This window comes from Hippoglossus hippoglossus, chromosome 8, assembly GCF_009819705.1.
Source record: "Hippoglossus hippoglossus isolate fHipHip1 chromosome 8, fHipHip1.pri, whole genome shotgun sequence".
Lineage (NCBI taxonomy): Eukaryota > Metazoa > Chordata > Actinopteri > Pleuronectiformes > Pleuronectidae > Hippoglossus > Hippoglossus hippoglossus.
The window spans coordinates 23,492,040-23,508,898 of NC_047158.1; the positions used below are offsets into that span (position 1 = coordinate 23,492,040).

At 43.5% G+C, this 16,859-nt stretch overlaps 1 protein-coding gene across 2 annotated transcripts in view; it reads right to left on the reverse strand.

The window, feature by feature from the left end:
• Positions 1 to 351: 351 nt before the first annotated feature.
• The window catches only part of scn4ab (sodium channel, voltage-gated, type IV, alpha, b), a 30,711-nt gene continuing 14,203 nt past the window's right edge, over positions 352 to 16,859 (reverse strand). The window contains exons 7-31 of one of the 2 annotated variants that reach the window (XM_034592835.1): positions 16,437 to 16,528; positions 15,350 to 15,634; positions 15,206 to 15,269; positions 14,951 to 15,092; positions 14,666 to 14,863; positions 14,417 to 14,501; positions 14,095 to 14,333; positions 13,902 to 13,973; positions 13,711 to 13,812; positions 13,270 to 13,626; positions 12,982 to 13,177; positions 12,588 to 12,826; positions 9,161 to 9,269; positions 8,922 to 9,076; positions 7,138 to 7,311; positions 6,932 to 7,054; positions 5,863 to 6,147; positions 5,596 to 5,649; positions 3,590 to 3,727; positions 3,356 to 3,460; positions 2,966 to 3,236; positions 2,005 to 2,626; positions 1,630 to 1,774; positions 1,473 to 1,550; positions 352 to 973 (exon numbers count right to left, since the gene is read on the reverse strand). In XM_034592835.1, the coding sequence (XP_034448726.1) occupies positions 632 to 973; positions 1,473 to 1,550; positions 1,630 to 1,774; positions 2,005 to 2,626; positions 2,966 to 3,236; positions 3,356 to 3,460; positions 3,590 to 3,727; positions 5,596 to 5,649; positions 5,863 to 6,147; positions 6,932 to 7,054; positions 7,138 to 7,311; positions 8,922 to 9,076; positions 9,161 to 9,269; positions 12,588 to 12,826; positions 12,982 to 13,177; positions 13,270 to 13,626; positions 13,711 to 13,812; positions 13,902 to 13,973; positions 14,095 to 14,333; positions 14,417 to 14,501; positions 14,666 to 14,863; positions 14,951 to 15,092; positions 15,206 to 15,269; positions 15,350 to 15,634; positions 16,437 to 16,528 (4,672 nt within the window). In that variant the 3' untranslated portion in view covers positions 352 to 631. Of the gene's footprint in view, positions 974 to 1,472; positions 1,551 to 1,629; positions 1,775 to 2,004; positions 2,627 to 2,965; positions 3,237 to 3,355; positions 3,461 to 3,589; positions 3,728 to 5,595; positions 5,650 to 5,862; positions 6,148 to 6,931; positions 7,055 to 7,137; positions 7,312 to 8,921; positions 9,077 to 9,160; positions 9,270 to 12,587; positions 12,827 to 12,981; positions 13,178 to 13,269; positions 13,627 to 13,710; positions 13,813 to 13,901; positions 13,974 to 14,094; positions 14,334 to 14,416; positions 14,502 to 14,665; positions 15,093 to 15,205; positions 15,270 to 15,349; positions 15,635 to 16,436; positions 16,529 to 16,859 lie in introns of both variants that reach the window. The other variant, XM_034592834.1, reaches the window with a different exon arrangement.

Below are 16,859 nucleotides of genomic sequence, written 5' to 3' on the forward strand. Positions count from 1 at the left end.
TGAATCTGGTTCATTGATTGGTTCATAAAGTCACGTTATTACTTTCTGTTTGGATCTGAGGTCAAAGGTCACAAAACAAAAAGGTTTAGAACTAGTTTCATTTTTTCACACTGAGCTTATCACATGTTTAACTTGTTTTACTATTTTAAAGTTTAAGTACAGCCTTCAGCGTCCTGGAAACAAATGTCTGCCGAACTTCTATTTGAATAAGAATAAGAATAATACTTATTATCATAATAATAATAATAATTTATTATTATCTATTGTTGGTACAGATTGGTTTCTTTAATACAAATAACGTCATATGATTGGTCAACACAAATGTCCATTAAAAGATGAAGCTTCTGAACATGAACCAATCCGAACCCTTTAATATGATCACTAAGACAAGCCAACACCCACAGATTACTAGTCTATAATCACACACAGAAGTTAAGAAAAATGATTAAAAAGTACATCAGATGAAAATGAAGACGATGTTATCAAACATTTTTGATAAGAGGAACAGAATTGATGCATATTCAGCCTGATGAACTTTAGTCTCCTGATTCTGAAGCTAATTTCCGCCAACAGGAAACGGGTGAGTTCACACAATGCAGAAAAGAGAAGAGACATTAAACACAAGGCCTCATCACACGATTGACTCTCTCAGGTTCTCATCTTGCAGTAGGTTCGGGGCAGTGACTGGAGGAGCAGCATGAAGGAGAAACTCACTCTGAAGCTCCACCTGAGCGAATGACTCAGCAGAGTCCTGGTTGTCTCCGTACAGCTGACTGATACGTTTAAACACAAGTCCTTTTGTCTCCAGAGACAAATCCTCATCTTGATGCCCCCTCGTCTTCTTGCGATATTTGTAGGATGCCACTTTGACTGTCCGCCGCAGGAGGTGTTTCCTGTACGCTCTCTGGATTACCATCGCTGCCACCTCTTCATGCTTCCTCCTCAGGGTGCTGCTGATTGGTTCATATGACACCTGTCAGAAACAATTATTATCTGTTAATACAGCACAGTTTGTTAAACAGTCGAAGCCCCTAAAGGTCAAAGGTCAAACATCAACAAACCACTGAAGCTGTTTCCTGTCCTTGAACATTTCTCCTGGTACAACAAGAGGATCAATAATCTGAACCTTCTGTTTTCAAGAAGAATCAAACATAATGGAAACAATATGCAGATGATGGTACGTTTACTGTCCTTGACAGTTTGATGTGTTTACTGTTTATCATGTTGTTTTATTAGTTTTCTTGTGTTAATGTATTGCAACAGAAATATTTCATGAAAAAAAACTTTCATCTGAATGTTTATCATTCACGTCAACACTTTGAAAGAGTATTAAAAACAAAAGAAGAGTGCAAAGTAAAATTGAATCACTTGATTTAATTTTTGAATAAAATTTCTGTTTGTTCTGTGTAAAATAAATGTTTATTATATAATAAGAATGAAGTTAAACTTGAGGTTGAGAAAATAGAATAAACCTTGGATGGGTTGTTGGCCATGAATTTCTCCTCCATGTTTGCTTTGAGAGAATCCATTGCTCCTGAATCACCCAACACCTGGAACATATAATATAATATAATATAATATAATATAATATAATATAATATAATATAATATAATATAATATAATTTTACCTGTGCAGTGAGTGCGAGCAGGACATCCAGACAGTGAATCTTATCTCCAGGAACCAGAGGAAGATCCATGTGGATCAGTTTGATGGTGTTTGGTTTGGGAATCCTCAGAGGATCCTGCAGAATGTCGCAGAAGTCCGATAGCTGACTGTAGGAACCAGGAGGGTCCATTAGAGAAGATTTGACGATTACACATCATTAGAGTCCATAAGATTCCATTACAGACAATTAGACACAATGAGACATTATTTGATTTTTTGAACAGCAGACCGGATCAGATAAGGTTAAATCAGATCCAGCTAAAGGATAAATAATCCTCCAGATAAGAACCAGACTGTGATTGTTGTGCTGCAGGTTGGACTCACCTGTTGGACTCACCTGTACTGAATAAACTGTGACGCGTTGGGATCAAACTTCTCCCAGGTTTCATAAAACATCTCGAAGTCGTCCTCACACAGCAGCTCGCTGCTCTCCTCTGTGGCCACGTTGAAGTTCTCCAGGATGATTGCGATATACATGTTGACCACCACGAGGAAGGACATGATGATATATGTGGTGAAGAAGACAATACCCACCGCTGGGCTGCCGCAGTTCCCTCGGACCATGGATCCTGGGTTCTCTAGGTCTGGGTCGCAGTCCGGTGGTGTGTTCATGATGGGACTCAGCAGACCATCCCATCCAGCTGACGTGGTGATCATAAACAAACAGATCATACTGTTCCCAAAGTTCTCAAAGTTAAACATGTCATCTATCATGGCCTCCTTCTTCACGTATGCAAAGTTTGACATCCCAAAGATGGAGAAGATGAACATGATGAGGAAGAGGAGGAGGCCGATGTTGAAGAGGGCAGGAAGTGACATCATCAGGGCGAAGAGCAGGGTCCTGATTCCCTTCGCTCCACGAATTAGACGAAGAATTCGACCGATACGAGCCAATCGGATGACACGAAAGAGCGTTGGCGAGACAAAGTACTTCTCTATGATGTCAGCGAGGAGGAGACCTGAAGGAGTGAAGGAGTGAAGTGAGAGAGGGATGAATGAGTGAAGGGAGAGAGGGATGATGGTGAAGATGTAGGAATGAAGGTAAGAGAGGAGGGAGGGATGCAGGTGTGAAAGGAGAAAGGGGTGAATGTGAGAATGGATGGATGAAAGAGAGATTGGAGGGAGGGAGGGATGAAGAGGACACATAGACTTTGACTTTTTCTCGGTATTAAAATCAACTTCCTGAAATTTACTACTTTATTTTTTGTAAAATGTTAACATTTTTTAAGATCTTGTCTCTAATTAAAAAAACCCGTTATTGGATGATGAGACGAAAACATCAGCAGACGCTGACTCACCTACGACGGACAGGATGACGACCACAAAGTCAAAGATATTCCAGCCCACAGCGAAGTAGTGCTGCCTGAGCGCGATGATCTTCAGAGAGCACTCTGTCGTGAAGATGATGATGAAGACGAGGTTGACCCAATACAGGATCATCTCTTTCTCTGCGCTCTGTTCATCCGTCTCCACCATCATGGTCACCATGTTGAGGCAGATCAGCACCATGATGAGGATGTCGAAAAACTGTGTTGTCACAAGGTCAAAGACCAAACCCTGGAACTTGTTCTACGAGACATAGAATATACAACATTTCACTCCTGCTTTTACCTGAATTGTCACACCTGTGTTCATGGTCGGAGTCCAATAAAATTGAAGTAGTGCAAACAGGAAGTAGCTGTCCTGACCTTTGGGCGTGGTACAGGTTTCTGAGGTTTCTTGGAGCCCAGTTTCTTCATGGCATTATAATATTTCTTCTGCTCTTCCGTCATGAAAAGATCTGTTCCTCCCATGTAAAGAAACAAAAACATGAACTGACAGAAACAGAATGTTTGTCATTGCGACGTCATGGAGACGAAGGTGCGTCTCATCGTCCAGCATTCAAATTGTTAATCATTTTATTTCAGTGAATAGAAACTTATCTTTGCTTTCTGCTGGTTGAAATTGTCAATGATGACTCCAATGAAGAGGTTGAGAGTGAAGAAGGAGCCAAAGATGATGAAACAGACAAAGTACAGGTACATGTACAGGTTGTCCTCATACATCGGCTGTGACTCCACCTACACAGAAGGTCACCATGACGACAATGGTCAAGTCAGTTTTATTTTAAAATAAATAAACTTTTTACCAGTGCTAGTTTCATCACCACTGAATAAGGATCAATTAGTAATATTAAATAACCAGATCAGTGCTCGTTCTAACCCTGTTTGCTGGGCCTGTGGTAATGTCCTCAGAACCTGGAGTGAAGACCTGGGGCCTCATTTATAACTGTGTGATTTATCAAGCAAACAGGTGTGCATGCGCAAGGTTTTATAAATGCCATTTTCTGCCTTTGTAAGCACATCCACTTTCAGTATATATCCTACGCACTGTTTTATAAATGAGGTCCCTTGACGTAAAGAAGTAACTTATTTTAAAGAGATCTGTCAATGGGGCCATAACTGCTGCAAAATTTGGCACAAAGCTGCAATGGAAACCACGCAATCCCAAAAGTTGCATGAGCTGTGTGCGGGCACATCGGCCTTTCCTTCCTGTGCTGCAAACACCACTGAACTCCAGGTACTGCCAGCTGGCTCAATGAGCCCGATTTGAAGCATATACTTCAGTGAAAGTGAAACTTCAGAGATCAAAGTGAAACTTCAGAGATCAAGTGAAACTTCAGAGATCAAGTGTCCATTAGAAGAACCAGTTCCTCTAACAACAGGTGAAATGGAGGCAGAAGCAAGACGAGCCCCAAACAGGGAATGTCTTTAATGTGGTGTCCACAGACAGCTGCTCTCTGCTGATCCTTCCTGACTCCTTCTACTTCTGGGTTCTGCTCCTCCTCACTGCTGGCAGCATGAGGAGCTACCTGCAGCTCCATCAGGCTGCACAGGTAGTCCAGCTCCTCCAGGAGGACACATCCATACCTCTGGTCACAAGAAGGTTTGTGTCTCAAGAGCCTGGAGGAGACACCTGGAGACACCAGGAGACACCAGGAGAGCTGGACAGTAGAAGAGCATCAACCCAGCAGCAGGACCAGTATCTGCTCCTTCGTGAAGGAGGAACAGGAGGAGCGCTGCTCTACAAAATGACCTCCAGCTAACTACTGGTGTGTTTCTGACCAAACTGTCAGAAACAGACTCCATGAGGAGGCATGAGGAGCCGAGGTCTTCTAGTGGGACCTGAGCTCACAGCTCCATTCACCAGAGAACACCAGGACCAGCAGGTCCACCACTGCAGCCTCGTTCTCCTCACAGATGAGAGCAGGTTTACACTGAGCACATGTGAAAGGTGTGAACGAGTCTGGAGACGTCGTGGTGAACGTGAAGCTGCTGTAACATCATCTATGACCAGTTTGGTGGATCAGTGAAGGTCTGAGGAGGCAGATCCTGGGAGGGTCACACAGACCTCAATGTCATAGCCAACATGCACTGGGCCCTGGGTTCCTCCTGGTGCATTGATGCCCTTGACTGACCCTCATGTTCCTCTGACCTAAATCCAGTTGAGCACCTATTGGACGTCATGTGTCGGTGCATCCAACGCCACCACGTCCGTCCACAGTCCAGGAGGTGATGATCCAGGTCTGGGAGGAGAACCCCCAGGACTCCATCCTGCGACTCCTCAGGAGCATCATGTCCAGACGCTGTCAGGAGAACAGGCAGGAGGAGGCCACACCCACTGAGTCACATGATGACTTGATGAAATTCACACACGTTGGATCAGCCTGTGGTTTCAGTTTGTTACTGGGACGTTCAGTGTGGTTTTGAATCCAGTCCTCAGTGGGCTGGTGGTTTCCATTGGTTGTTGTTACGTCATTTTGTTCTCAACTAATTATACAATGTTCATCAGTAAAGATTTTCAACTTGAATAATTTGTTAATCATGATCTGATGTGTGTTTTAAGTTCCCTGAATTGTTTTGAGCAGTGTATGTTAGTTTATACTAACGTCTCTGGAGTCCACTGCTGCGTACATGATCTCCATCCAACCTTTAAATGTGGCCTGAAAAAGACAGATTTTATTCAGATCAATTTATGAATTGATTATCTGAGATTGATTGTTAATCTTCTGATATCAATTATTGAATATCTGGTTTAAATTTTTGATTATTTGAGTATAAATATTGATAATCTGAGTTTGATTATTGATTATGTAAATATATTTATTTTTCATACAAGGAACTCAGTGTTTATGTGACATCACGTGTTGGCTGACCACTTGCAGCAGCGACAGGTAGCCCATTCCCACATTGTCGTAGTTGACCTTTAAGTTCTTCCAGCGAGCGTCATTGAAGTTTGCGTTGATCAGTGCGAGACACTCAGTCTTGTTATTGACGTCATCAGGATGAAACCTCTCCGCTGATGTTGCGTTGAAACAGTAATAAAACTTTCCTGCAAACAGATTTACTCCCATGATGCTGAAGATCAACCAGAAGATCAAACAGACGAGAAGAACATTAAAGATCGACGGGATCGCTCCGACCAGAGCATTCACCACCACCTACAGACAGAGAGGTAAATAAACTCAAATCACCATCCTGGACACAATTATACATTTATTAATATCACACTTTTTAAAAACAAGTTGTAACGTGAAGAAAAACAATACAAAAGTGGAATAAAATAAATATAATAATATAATTAAATGAAAAAGTTGAAACATTATTGAAACTAATTCAAAATATTAAAAAAACTAAAAAGACACTCTTTAGAAAAAACTAGAATTACCGCACTTTGGTTGTTAGCCTCCACCAACCAGTGCAGTTTCTGTATTCAAAAGAATTCTCTCAAGTCGTTTCGGAGATATCGCATACACGAGGAAAGAAATGTGCTTTTTGAGGTCATAGTGACTTTGACCTATGGCCACCAAATTCTATTCAGGTCAACCTTGATTCTGAGTGAATGTTTGAGCCTGATGTGATGAAATTCTCTTTGGATATTTTCTGATATATTGAGTTCAAGACCACGCATTGGCCATGTGGCCTTGACCTTTTGACCCTTGACCATCAAACTCTAATCAGTTCATCCTTAAGTCCAAGTGAATATTTGTACCACATTTGAGGAAATTCATTTTCGGCATTCTTGAGATATCGCATTCACGAGAATGGGACAGACGGACAATACGAAAAAAAAACGAGTTAACGAGAGTAAATCTGAACCAGAGGATGTTTGAACCTCAAACTTTGTAGCTGAATGATATGTAATGATAACGGTAAGCAGAGTGACAGGTCACCCTCTGATGCCTGTGTCTGTCTTTATGTCAAGGTTTAAAGTGCCTGTCTCACCCTCATCCCCTCAAAGCGGGACAGGGCCCTCAAGGGCCTCAGAGCTCTAAGAGTCCTTAGAGACTTAATGGCTCCCAGGTCTGAGTATCCCAGGATGTTTGCTGTCAGTGATACCAGAGATACCTGCAAGACATAACACACCTGGTGACATACCGCAGATGACCACTTGATAATTGTATCAGTATGTTTATTGATCCTGTTCTTACATCTACGATTACGAAGTCCAGCCAGCACCATGCGTTGGTAAAGTAGGTCTTGAATCCATATGCGATCCACTTGAGAAGCATTTCGATTACAAACACGTAGGTGAACACCTGGTCTGCATATTCCAGAACCATCTTTATCACCCGACGCTGCTCCAAGTAAATGTCCTCGAATGCCTGTTCACAATGAGACAACGGTTATCACCCTTAATTCTCAGTGTCAGGGTTAGGTCACATGGAAACAAAGATCATTGATTATCGTTCAACTAAAAAACAACTGGCTTGATGTAACCTGACTGTTTAAAAAAAAACAGCTGACTGTTGCTAGGAGAAAAGATGTGAGCATGAATGTTTTACTTTACTCCAGTAATATTACGTGTTATTTCCTGTTTTATTTGTCGTTACATTCCTTATGTGTTTTTGTTTTACTTCCTGCTCTTGTTAGTTTGTATGTTTGAGTTTTGAATATCAGTGTTTCTCTCATTCTCTGAGCATGTGGTTTTTATTTTGTCATTGTTTTCGACTTTCTCTTTATGTTCCATAATTTTTTTGTCATTGCTTCTTCCAGCCTTTCATTGTTGACATTAAAGTATCTTCACTGCAGCTACCTGCATTCATGTGTCCTGTAATCTTCTAATCATGTCAGTCTAAACTGAATAGATGTTTTATTGGAAGATGACTTTGACCTCTCAGAATTTTACCTGGGAGGTATCGAGGGGTAGGAATACCTTGTCAAAGACTGTCACACAGACATTGATCCTCGACACATCCCAGCTGTCAGGGTCTCAGCTTAATGTTCTGATGTTAAGGGGCCCCATGAAATGTTTCTGTTCCTGAGTCGATGGTCCCTGCTACTATCATCTGGTCATTTGGTTGGTTGTTTAGAATTGGAAAAAAATTGATTTCAAGTTACCAGCTCCTGATCGCCAGTCACTGATCCAACAAACATCTGCTTCTGGTTCCTAGTACAAACCAGCAGACAGACCTGTAGACAGGAGTGGAACCACCAACCCCTTTTGACCCATGGTCACCTTTATCTACCTGCCTCCAGTCAACCTCCAGTCTTATCAGTTTCCAGGTTGACCTGCAGAGATGTTCCACTCGTCTGGTTTTCTTACTCCAACCTTCTACTCATCCTCCCAACAGGCTTTGACTATTTCACCAGCCTCCTTCTCACACTGGAACAAACCTGTAACGTCACCCTGTGAGGTGACCTACCTTCACTTCCTGAAGAGACCTGCTCCAAACTACAGAGGCTGCACCCTCATCATCTGCCCTCCTTTTCTTTGTGATTTTATTTTTCTTTGTTTGTAGATGATCTGATGCCTGAAAAACTTTGAATAAAGTTTTAAACTGTGTATGTTTTTTCCACTCAGTTAGTTATTTTTTGTTTTGATATGTGGTTTTTTTGATTTTGCGTTATTACTTCAACATTGTCATATTTGTGTTTATTGAAGATTTATGAAGTTTATTTCAGAGTTGAAAAGTTAAACAACATCTCACCTTGGTAAAGCATGGCAGCCATGTTAGTAGTCAGTTTGTAGTCCACTGTTAGCTATTGAAGCCATGTTGTCTTCACAAGTTAGTAATCACACTGCACACATTCCTGAGAACCAATAAGATCAGTCACGTGACCAGATCAAACAGACCAACCAACACCGGGAGAAGTCAAGAGTATTTAAAAAATATATATTTTAACATTCTTTTGAACAAATAAACAAACACATGAATTCACACAATCAATTAAAACTCAGCATGTTTGATCAGTGATCAATAATCATATTTACCAGTGCTCCACTGCTCAGCAGAATCATGAAGATGATGAAAGTCTCAAAGTAGTTGTGTTCTACGATGGAGAAACATGTTCTCCTGAAGTTAGACCAGACCCTCCCTCTGCCCTTGGAAGGGTCTATGTCCAGGAACGGACATCTATGATAGCACTCTGAAATATAAAAACACATGATTTATCTGAATCAGTCAATCACAGGACATGTGTGTGTGTGTGTGTGTGTGTGTGTGTTCATACTGTTGGTACAACAGTCCTCAGGTGTGTTTGACTCATGATCTTCATCATCTTCATCCTCTTTGATATCAGGAAGTGTCTGTACTGTGCTGCAGAATGACGACTCGTCACACTGAAAAAACACATTAAATACATGTTATACCCAATCCAATAACATAAAGAAATGAATAAATAATAATAATAATAATCATTATTATCTTAAAATAAATTGCCACTCCTGCTCTTAAATTTGTCCCGTGGCTAAGAACAAGCTGTCCACCCCACCATAATAGTCATTATGACTTACAATAGTCATAAGTCTGTAGTCATTTGGACCACACGACTTAATGACTTAGTAAATATGGGCTATACAAATAAAATTTGATTGATTGATTGATTGATTGACTACAGACCTGCTGCCCTGACTTCAGTGGTAATGAAGTGTTTTGAGCACCTTGTCCTGTCCCACCTCAAAGACATTACCAACCCCCTGCTAGACCCTCTACAGTTCATCTACGGAGCCAACAGATCTGTAGATGATACGGTAAACATGGCTCCACTTCATCCTCCAGCACCTGGACTCCCCAGGAACCGACGCCATGATCCTGTTTGTGGATGTCAGATCTGCATTCAACACCATAATCCAGATCTACTCCAGGACAAGCTCTCCCAGCTGAGCTGGCCTGACTCCATCTGCAGGTGGATCACAGACTTCCTGTCTGATAGGAGGCAGCGCGTGAAGCTGGGGAAACATTCACTGCTTCCACTGCTACACCGATGATGTCCAGCTCTAAATCTCTACTAAATCCATCACATCTGCAACTCATTACACTCTGACCAACTGCCTAACTGACATTAAATAATGGATGCAAATCAACTTCCTCAAACTAAACTGTGACAAATCGGACATGATCATCTCACCCAAATCCCTCACTATAACCAGTCACAACTTCTGCCTCACCATCGACAACTCCACTCTTTCTCCCTCCCCACACATCCGTAACCTCGGAGTCTTGTTTGACAGCAGCCCATCACTCACTCCCTCTGCTGCTGAAACTTTGATCCACGCTTTTCATCACCTCCAGAATCGACTATTGCAACAGTATTCTCTAAGGCACATCATCCAAAGTCCTAAATAAACTACAGCACATCCAGAACTCTGCTGCTCGCCTGCTCACCCACTCCCGCTCCTGTGATCACATCACCCCTAACCCTAACCCTAACTGGCTCCATGTCCCACAACACATCCAATACAAAGTCCTCCTCCTCACTAACAAAGGCCTCCATAACCAGGCCCCCTCCTACCTCCCCGACCTGCTCCACCACCACACTCCATCCCGTTGGCTCCGCTCCTCTGATGCTGTCCTCCTGCACCATCCACTCAGGACCAAGCACCGGACCTGGGGGGACAGAGTCCTTCTCCTCACCCACAAAGGCCTCCATAACCAGGCCCCCTCCTACCTCCCCGACCTGCTCCACCACCACACTCCACCCCGTTGGCTCCGCTCCTCTGATGCTGACCTCCTGCACCATCCACTCAGGACCAAGCACCGGACCTGGGGGGACAGAGTCCTTCTCCTCACCCACAAAGGCCTCCATAACCAGGCCCCCTCCTACCTCCCCGACCTGCTCCACCACCACACTCCACCCCGTTGGCTCCGCTCCTCTGATGCTGACCTCCTGCACCATCCACTCAGGACCAAGCACCGGACCTGGGGGGACAGAGTCCTTCTCCTCACCCACAAAGGCCTCCATAACCAGGCCCCCTCCTACCTCCCCGACCTGCTCCACCACCACACTCCACCCCGTTGGCTCCGCTCCTCTGATGCTGACCTCCTGCACCATCCACTCAGGACCAAGCACCGGACCTGGGGGGACAGAGTCCTTCTCCTCACCCACAAAGGCCTCCATAACCAGGCCCCCTCCTACCTCCCCGACCTGCTCCACCACCACACTCCATCCCATTGGCTCCGCTCCTCTGATGCTGACCTCCTGTACCATCCACTCAGGACCAAGCACCGGACCTGGGGGGACAGAGCCTTCTCCGGAGCGGCCCCCTCCCTCTGGAACTCTCTCCCCAAACACATCTGAGACTGCACCAATCTCACAATGTTCAAATCACAAAACTCACCTTTTCAGAACTGCTTTTAATGTGTGATGTGTGTTGTGTGCTTTATGTTTTTAGTGTGTAGCTTTTTATGTTAATGTTAACGTTTGTGAAGTGTCTTTGAGTACTGTGAAAAGTGCTCTATAAATAAAAAGTATTATTATTATTATTATTATTCTATTTCTAGTGACATTACGAGTAAACTCAGCTATTTAATCTGAGTCTTGCCAAAGTCCCACCACTGTTGGACACAGGTGTTGATTACACCAGAAATATTCAAAAGTTTCTCTAAAAACCTTGTCGCTCCTCACGCTTCCTCTCTGGACAGGATCGGATTAAATGTCCTTCTACACCAAACATTCGATAGTGTCCGTTGTAGCAACAACACATATTTAAGCCTGTCGATGTTGAAGTTAAAGGTGAGGTTCAAGTCTCCGGTGTCTCTGAGCACCATGTAAACCTGCCTGCGGTGACACACCACATGTTTGAGCAGCGGAGACTTACAGCCCAGAGACACTATCTTTATCGGGGACATGATGTGTCCGTACCATGACAGCTCTTTAGCGGACACTTCGTTTTTAATGAACGGAGGTACCTCCCCTTCCATCCCCTCCTCGTACCCCACCACCCTCCTCTCACATTCCCTTCCTCCCATCCCTTCCTCTGGGGGTGCATTCAAATAACAAACTGGACTGGTCAGAAAACACTGTGTCCCTGAACAGGAAGGGACAGGGCAGGAGGGTTTTTCTGAGGCTCAGGTCTTTTAACGTGTGCATTAGGCTGCTACAGATGTTATGTTATGGTTAGGGTCAGTAGTGGCCTGTGTCATATTCTTTGCTGTGGTGCTGGGGAGATGGCATCAGGAGCTGTGGCACCAACAAACAGCTCAGAGGGGGAGATGGATCTGTGTGGAGGCCATGACTGAGAAGAGAGGAAAACTAAAAGCCATCATGGCCGAGCCCTCTCTTCTCCTCTCTGCTGAACTGAGGCAGCTCAAACTCATCCAGCCTCAAAGCACCTGAGGGGCTCCTCTGTGCCATCAGACATTAGACAACACCTTCAGTCAAAACACTGACAACTATATTTCAGAAAAGAACTGCTGCACATTTTGCCCTCTGTATATTACAAAGAATGAACAAATTGCACAATAACACAACTTTATCCCCATCTCTATATTGCAGATTTTTTAAAAACAGCCTTGTGTATGTATAGCATTAGTTCTACATTATTGTATATAATATTTAAATTTTTATTTATATATCCATATTTCCCCTCGCACTGCTACTTTCTTGTGTCATTTGTGGATTTCCTATTGAAAAAACATTGAGCAGAACATAAATTTACTTCTGAATGGTTTTCTTCCTCTTCACCCTCCTCATCTTCATTTTCAGGTGTTTCAGATTCTGATTCGGACTCTGCCTTGGCAATGGGCACCCTCAGGAAGGTGATGTTGTTGTAGCTACTTTTCACATTGTCATGACTACAGCTGAGGCTGTTTATCTCTGACAGTTGTTGGTCTGAAGTCACAAAGGTCAAAGGTAAAATGTCCTTTGAGATCTTGTTATCATCTTCACCGTCAACTCCTGTAAAGTAATTATACAAATTTTACTTAAAGAAAAAATAAAGCGTCATTTTTTTAAACACCTGGAACAAAAAATAAACATTAATGTTAAACCACAACAAACACAAATGGATGAAAAATTCATAAAAGTTCCTGGCCTGGGAACCTTAACCCTACCGATGTGTTCTTGTTCATGGTTCTTCTTCCCCATCAGAGTCCAGATATGCTCCACGATACCAGACCTTGTCCAGGACACAGCCCTGTTGATCCGATTTATGGCAATCTGCAAATTGTTTTCTCCTTCATCTTCTGGAGCTGCCAGATTATCTCCACTGAACGAGCTAAGCAGCATGGCCAGAAACAGATTCAGGACCTGAAACCAGACCAGGAAAAGATTCAGGCCCTGAAACCAGACCTGGAAGCGATTCAGTACCTCAGGTTAACTTACCGCCTGCAGTGACTCACCACTAGGTTTCCGATGACCATGACCATCATGAAGACAATCAGACACATGGCCTGACCTGAGACCTCCATGCAGTCCCACATGGTCTCGATCCACTCTCCACACAGGACTCTAAAGATGATGAGGAAGGCGTGGAAAAAGTCGTTCATGTGCCAACGAGGAAGTTTACAGTCCTCTGCGATGCGACAGACACAATCTTTGTAGTTCTTCCCAAACAGCTGCATACCGACGACGGCAAAGATGAAGACAATGATCGCTAGAACCAGAGTCAGGTTCCCCAGAGCCCCCACAGAGTTCCCGATGATCTTGATCAGCATGTTGAGGGTTGGCCACGACTTGGCCAACTTAAAGACTCGCATCTGGACACAAGACAGGGAGCAAAACATGTGAGAGCAGGGTGAGGGGATAATAATAAAGACAGGTAATGATGAAATCCTACTGACCAATCGGAATGAGCGCAGCACAGACAGGCCCTGAACATCAGCCAGTCCCAGCTCCACCAGACTCATGGTGACAATGATGCTGTCAAAGATGTTCCAGCCCACCTATTTCCATGACAACAGAGAAGACACGCATCAACATGGTAACAGTTGCCACTCATCATCACTTAGCAGCAACAGACAGGAAGTCTGACCTGAAAGTAGTAATACGGGTCCATGGCCAGAAGTTTGAAGACCATCTCAGCTGTGAAGATCCCTGTGAAAACCTGTAGAATCAGAGGTCAACAGGGTGACTGTGATATCATGACTCTGGTGACTGATGGAACCTGCTGCCGTCAAACAGCTGTGGTTATGTGATGAGCAATGTCAGGACTTTTCTTCACTCACCAGGTTCCCGATGCTCAGCAGCTCCTCAAACTCCTCCGTCATTGGATAATGCTCCAAGGCCATAAAGACGGTGTTGAAAACGATGCACATGGTGATGCCGAGGTCAACAAACGGGTCCATGACGATGGTGTTGAGCCGCTGTTTCAGCCACCTCCAGCAGTCGCAGCAGTTCCACTTCAAGAAGACGTCAGCGAAGGCATACCAACACACGGGACACGGCCTCTGGTCATCCTCAAAGTCTGAAATATGATAAGGATCTACTGATCTAAAGCGTTTCATTCCAGGATCTAACAGACTGTGTGTGTGTGTGTGTGTGCGGTACCTTCTATGACAGTGTGGTCTTGATCATGACTCTGCGTTGCATTTGGGTTGTGTGATTCTGAAAGCACCGCCATGCAGGCTGCCTCCTGCAACAACAGTGTTAATAAAAGTAATATTTACGTTGTATCTCTGTTGTATCAATTTTGTATCAATGTTCTATCTATATTGTATATTTGTTGAGTCTATTTATGTTTCAATGTGTTTCACTCTTCATTCATGTTGTTTGTGTTAGTCCGTCAGCTCTGACGACCTCGTCTCTCTTCTTCAGCGCGTCCAGGATCTCAGCGTAGTCCTCCTCTTTATGTTTTGCCTCAGAAAGTGTGGCCTTATTCTGCTCAGCGTACGCCATTGCAACCACCGCCAGGATCAGGTTAATGAGGTAAAACGAGCCCAGGAAGATGACGACCACAAAGAAGATCATGTAGGTTTTACCTGCTGCTCTCAATGTCTGAAGAGAGAGAGACAGGTGAGAGAGAGCAACGGGTGAGAGTTGTAACCAGTGATGACATCTCTCTAATCTGCGCTGCTTACTTACGAGCTGGAAGAGATTTTCCCAGAAGTCCTGGGTCATGAGTCTGAACAGAGCCAGAAATGCCCAACCAAACGAGTCATAGCTGGTGTAACCGTAGTTTGGATTTCTACCCGTTTTCAGACACATGAAACCCTCTGGACAGACCCTGATCACATCATCATTAATGACTATCATCATCACCTCATTCATATCCTAAAAATCATCATCATCAATATTATCAGTGTCATCATCACCACCATCATCGTCATGGAAACGTACCCTGCATCAGAACTGTTTCCACAGAGCAGAGGATCCATGTTTCCAGGAAGGAAGTAATGATTTTCTGTCAAAAATAAAAAGACAAATTTGAAAAAAATGTTTTGATTGATGAAAACGATTTTTTTTTAAATCAATAATTCAGACCTGGGTTGTTGATATACTCATAGAAATCAAAGTTGCTGGTTCCTGTGTCATTGCCACAGGTTTGGTTGCTGAGGGTGATGTTGCCATGGTAAAAGGTTTTAGGATCAACATCAGAAGAGTTGTTCCTAAGCAACGGAGGTATCAGGACACACTTCTGTTTCAGGTTTCCCATGAAAAGCTGCAGACCGATCAGAGCGAAGACACTGAGGCAGAACACCGTCAGGATCATGACATCAGCAAGCTTCTTCACTGATTGGATGAGAGCTCCGACAATCGTCTTCAGACCTGAGGAGGGGGCCGGATTAATACTCACTGACCAATCAGATGGATGAAAATCAACAACTAATCAAAAGAGACTGAAGGTGTGTTTGACTTGGACTTGGTCTGACTGTGTCTGACCGGATCCACCGACATGACCTGCCGGCGGCTGTAGGGGAGTAGTGAAACAATGCAGAAGTCAAGTCTGACTTTTTCTACTTCTTGTAGCATCAGTGAGACAAGAACAACCACCGATCTCGCAGTGTTTGCTTTTCTCATTGTAAATAAAACAGATGTTTTTGAAATCCTTGTGTTTTTGCACAAATAACAATGAACATCAAAGTTGACTGAAACTTTGTTTCTGCTGAATATTGCGTGTCAGTGAAGCCTTCAGGCAATCAGAGCAGAGTTGTGACATCAGAGAAGCAACTCCAAGGTGCAGCTGGAAGAGACGGTCTGACTGCAGCTGGCTTGCTCCCGCCATGTTTTAAAGTCACATGACCTGGTGATGTGCTGAATGAAGTCGGACAAAAATTCTCACCACCATGGATTGCATTTGGCCTAGCATGCATCACGTTAAGTCAGCGCTGCATCAAGTCAAACACACCTTGAGCTCAACCTGAAAACATTTACTTCAATTGTATTGGATTCTGCTGCAACGCTGTTTATCCCTGAAACTCCAAAAGTGTTTTGTGGAATCAAACACTTCACCCCCCCTCCATCATAGTGCAGAGTAGAGAATCAGTGAATTTTCACTTTTGGGTGAACTATCTCTTTAAGGAGGACTGAAGGTGTTAAATGCACCATAAAATGTTAAACACTAACTAACCAGGGATGACTGTGATGGTCTTCAGTGCTCGAAGAACTCTGAAGGTTCGCAACGCAGAAACGTTTCCCAAATCTACGAACTCTGTCAGATATCTGAAAGACAGACACGTCATCATGACATCATCATCATCATCATCATCATCACCATCATCATCATCAGCATCATCAGCATCATCAACACCATCATCATCATCATCATCATCATCACCACCGTCATCATCATCATCATCATCATCACCACCGTCATCATCATCATCATCATCATCATCATCAGCAGCATCATCAACACCACCATCATCATCATCATCATCACCATCATCATCATCAGCATCATCAACACCACCATCATCATCATCATCATCAGCATCATCAACACCACCATCATCATCATCATCATCATCAACATCATCAGCATCATCAACAC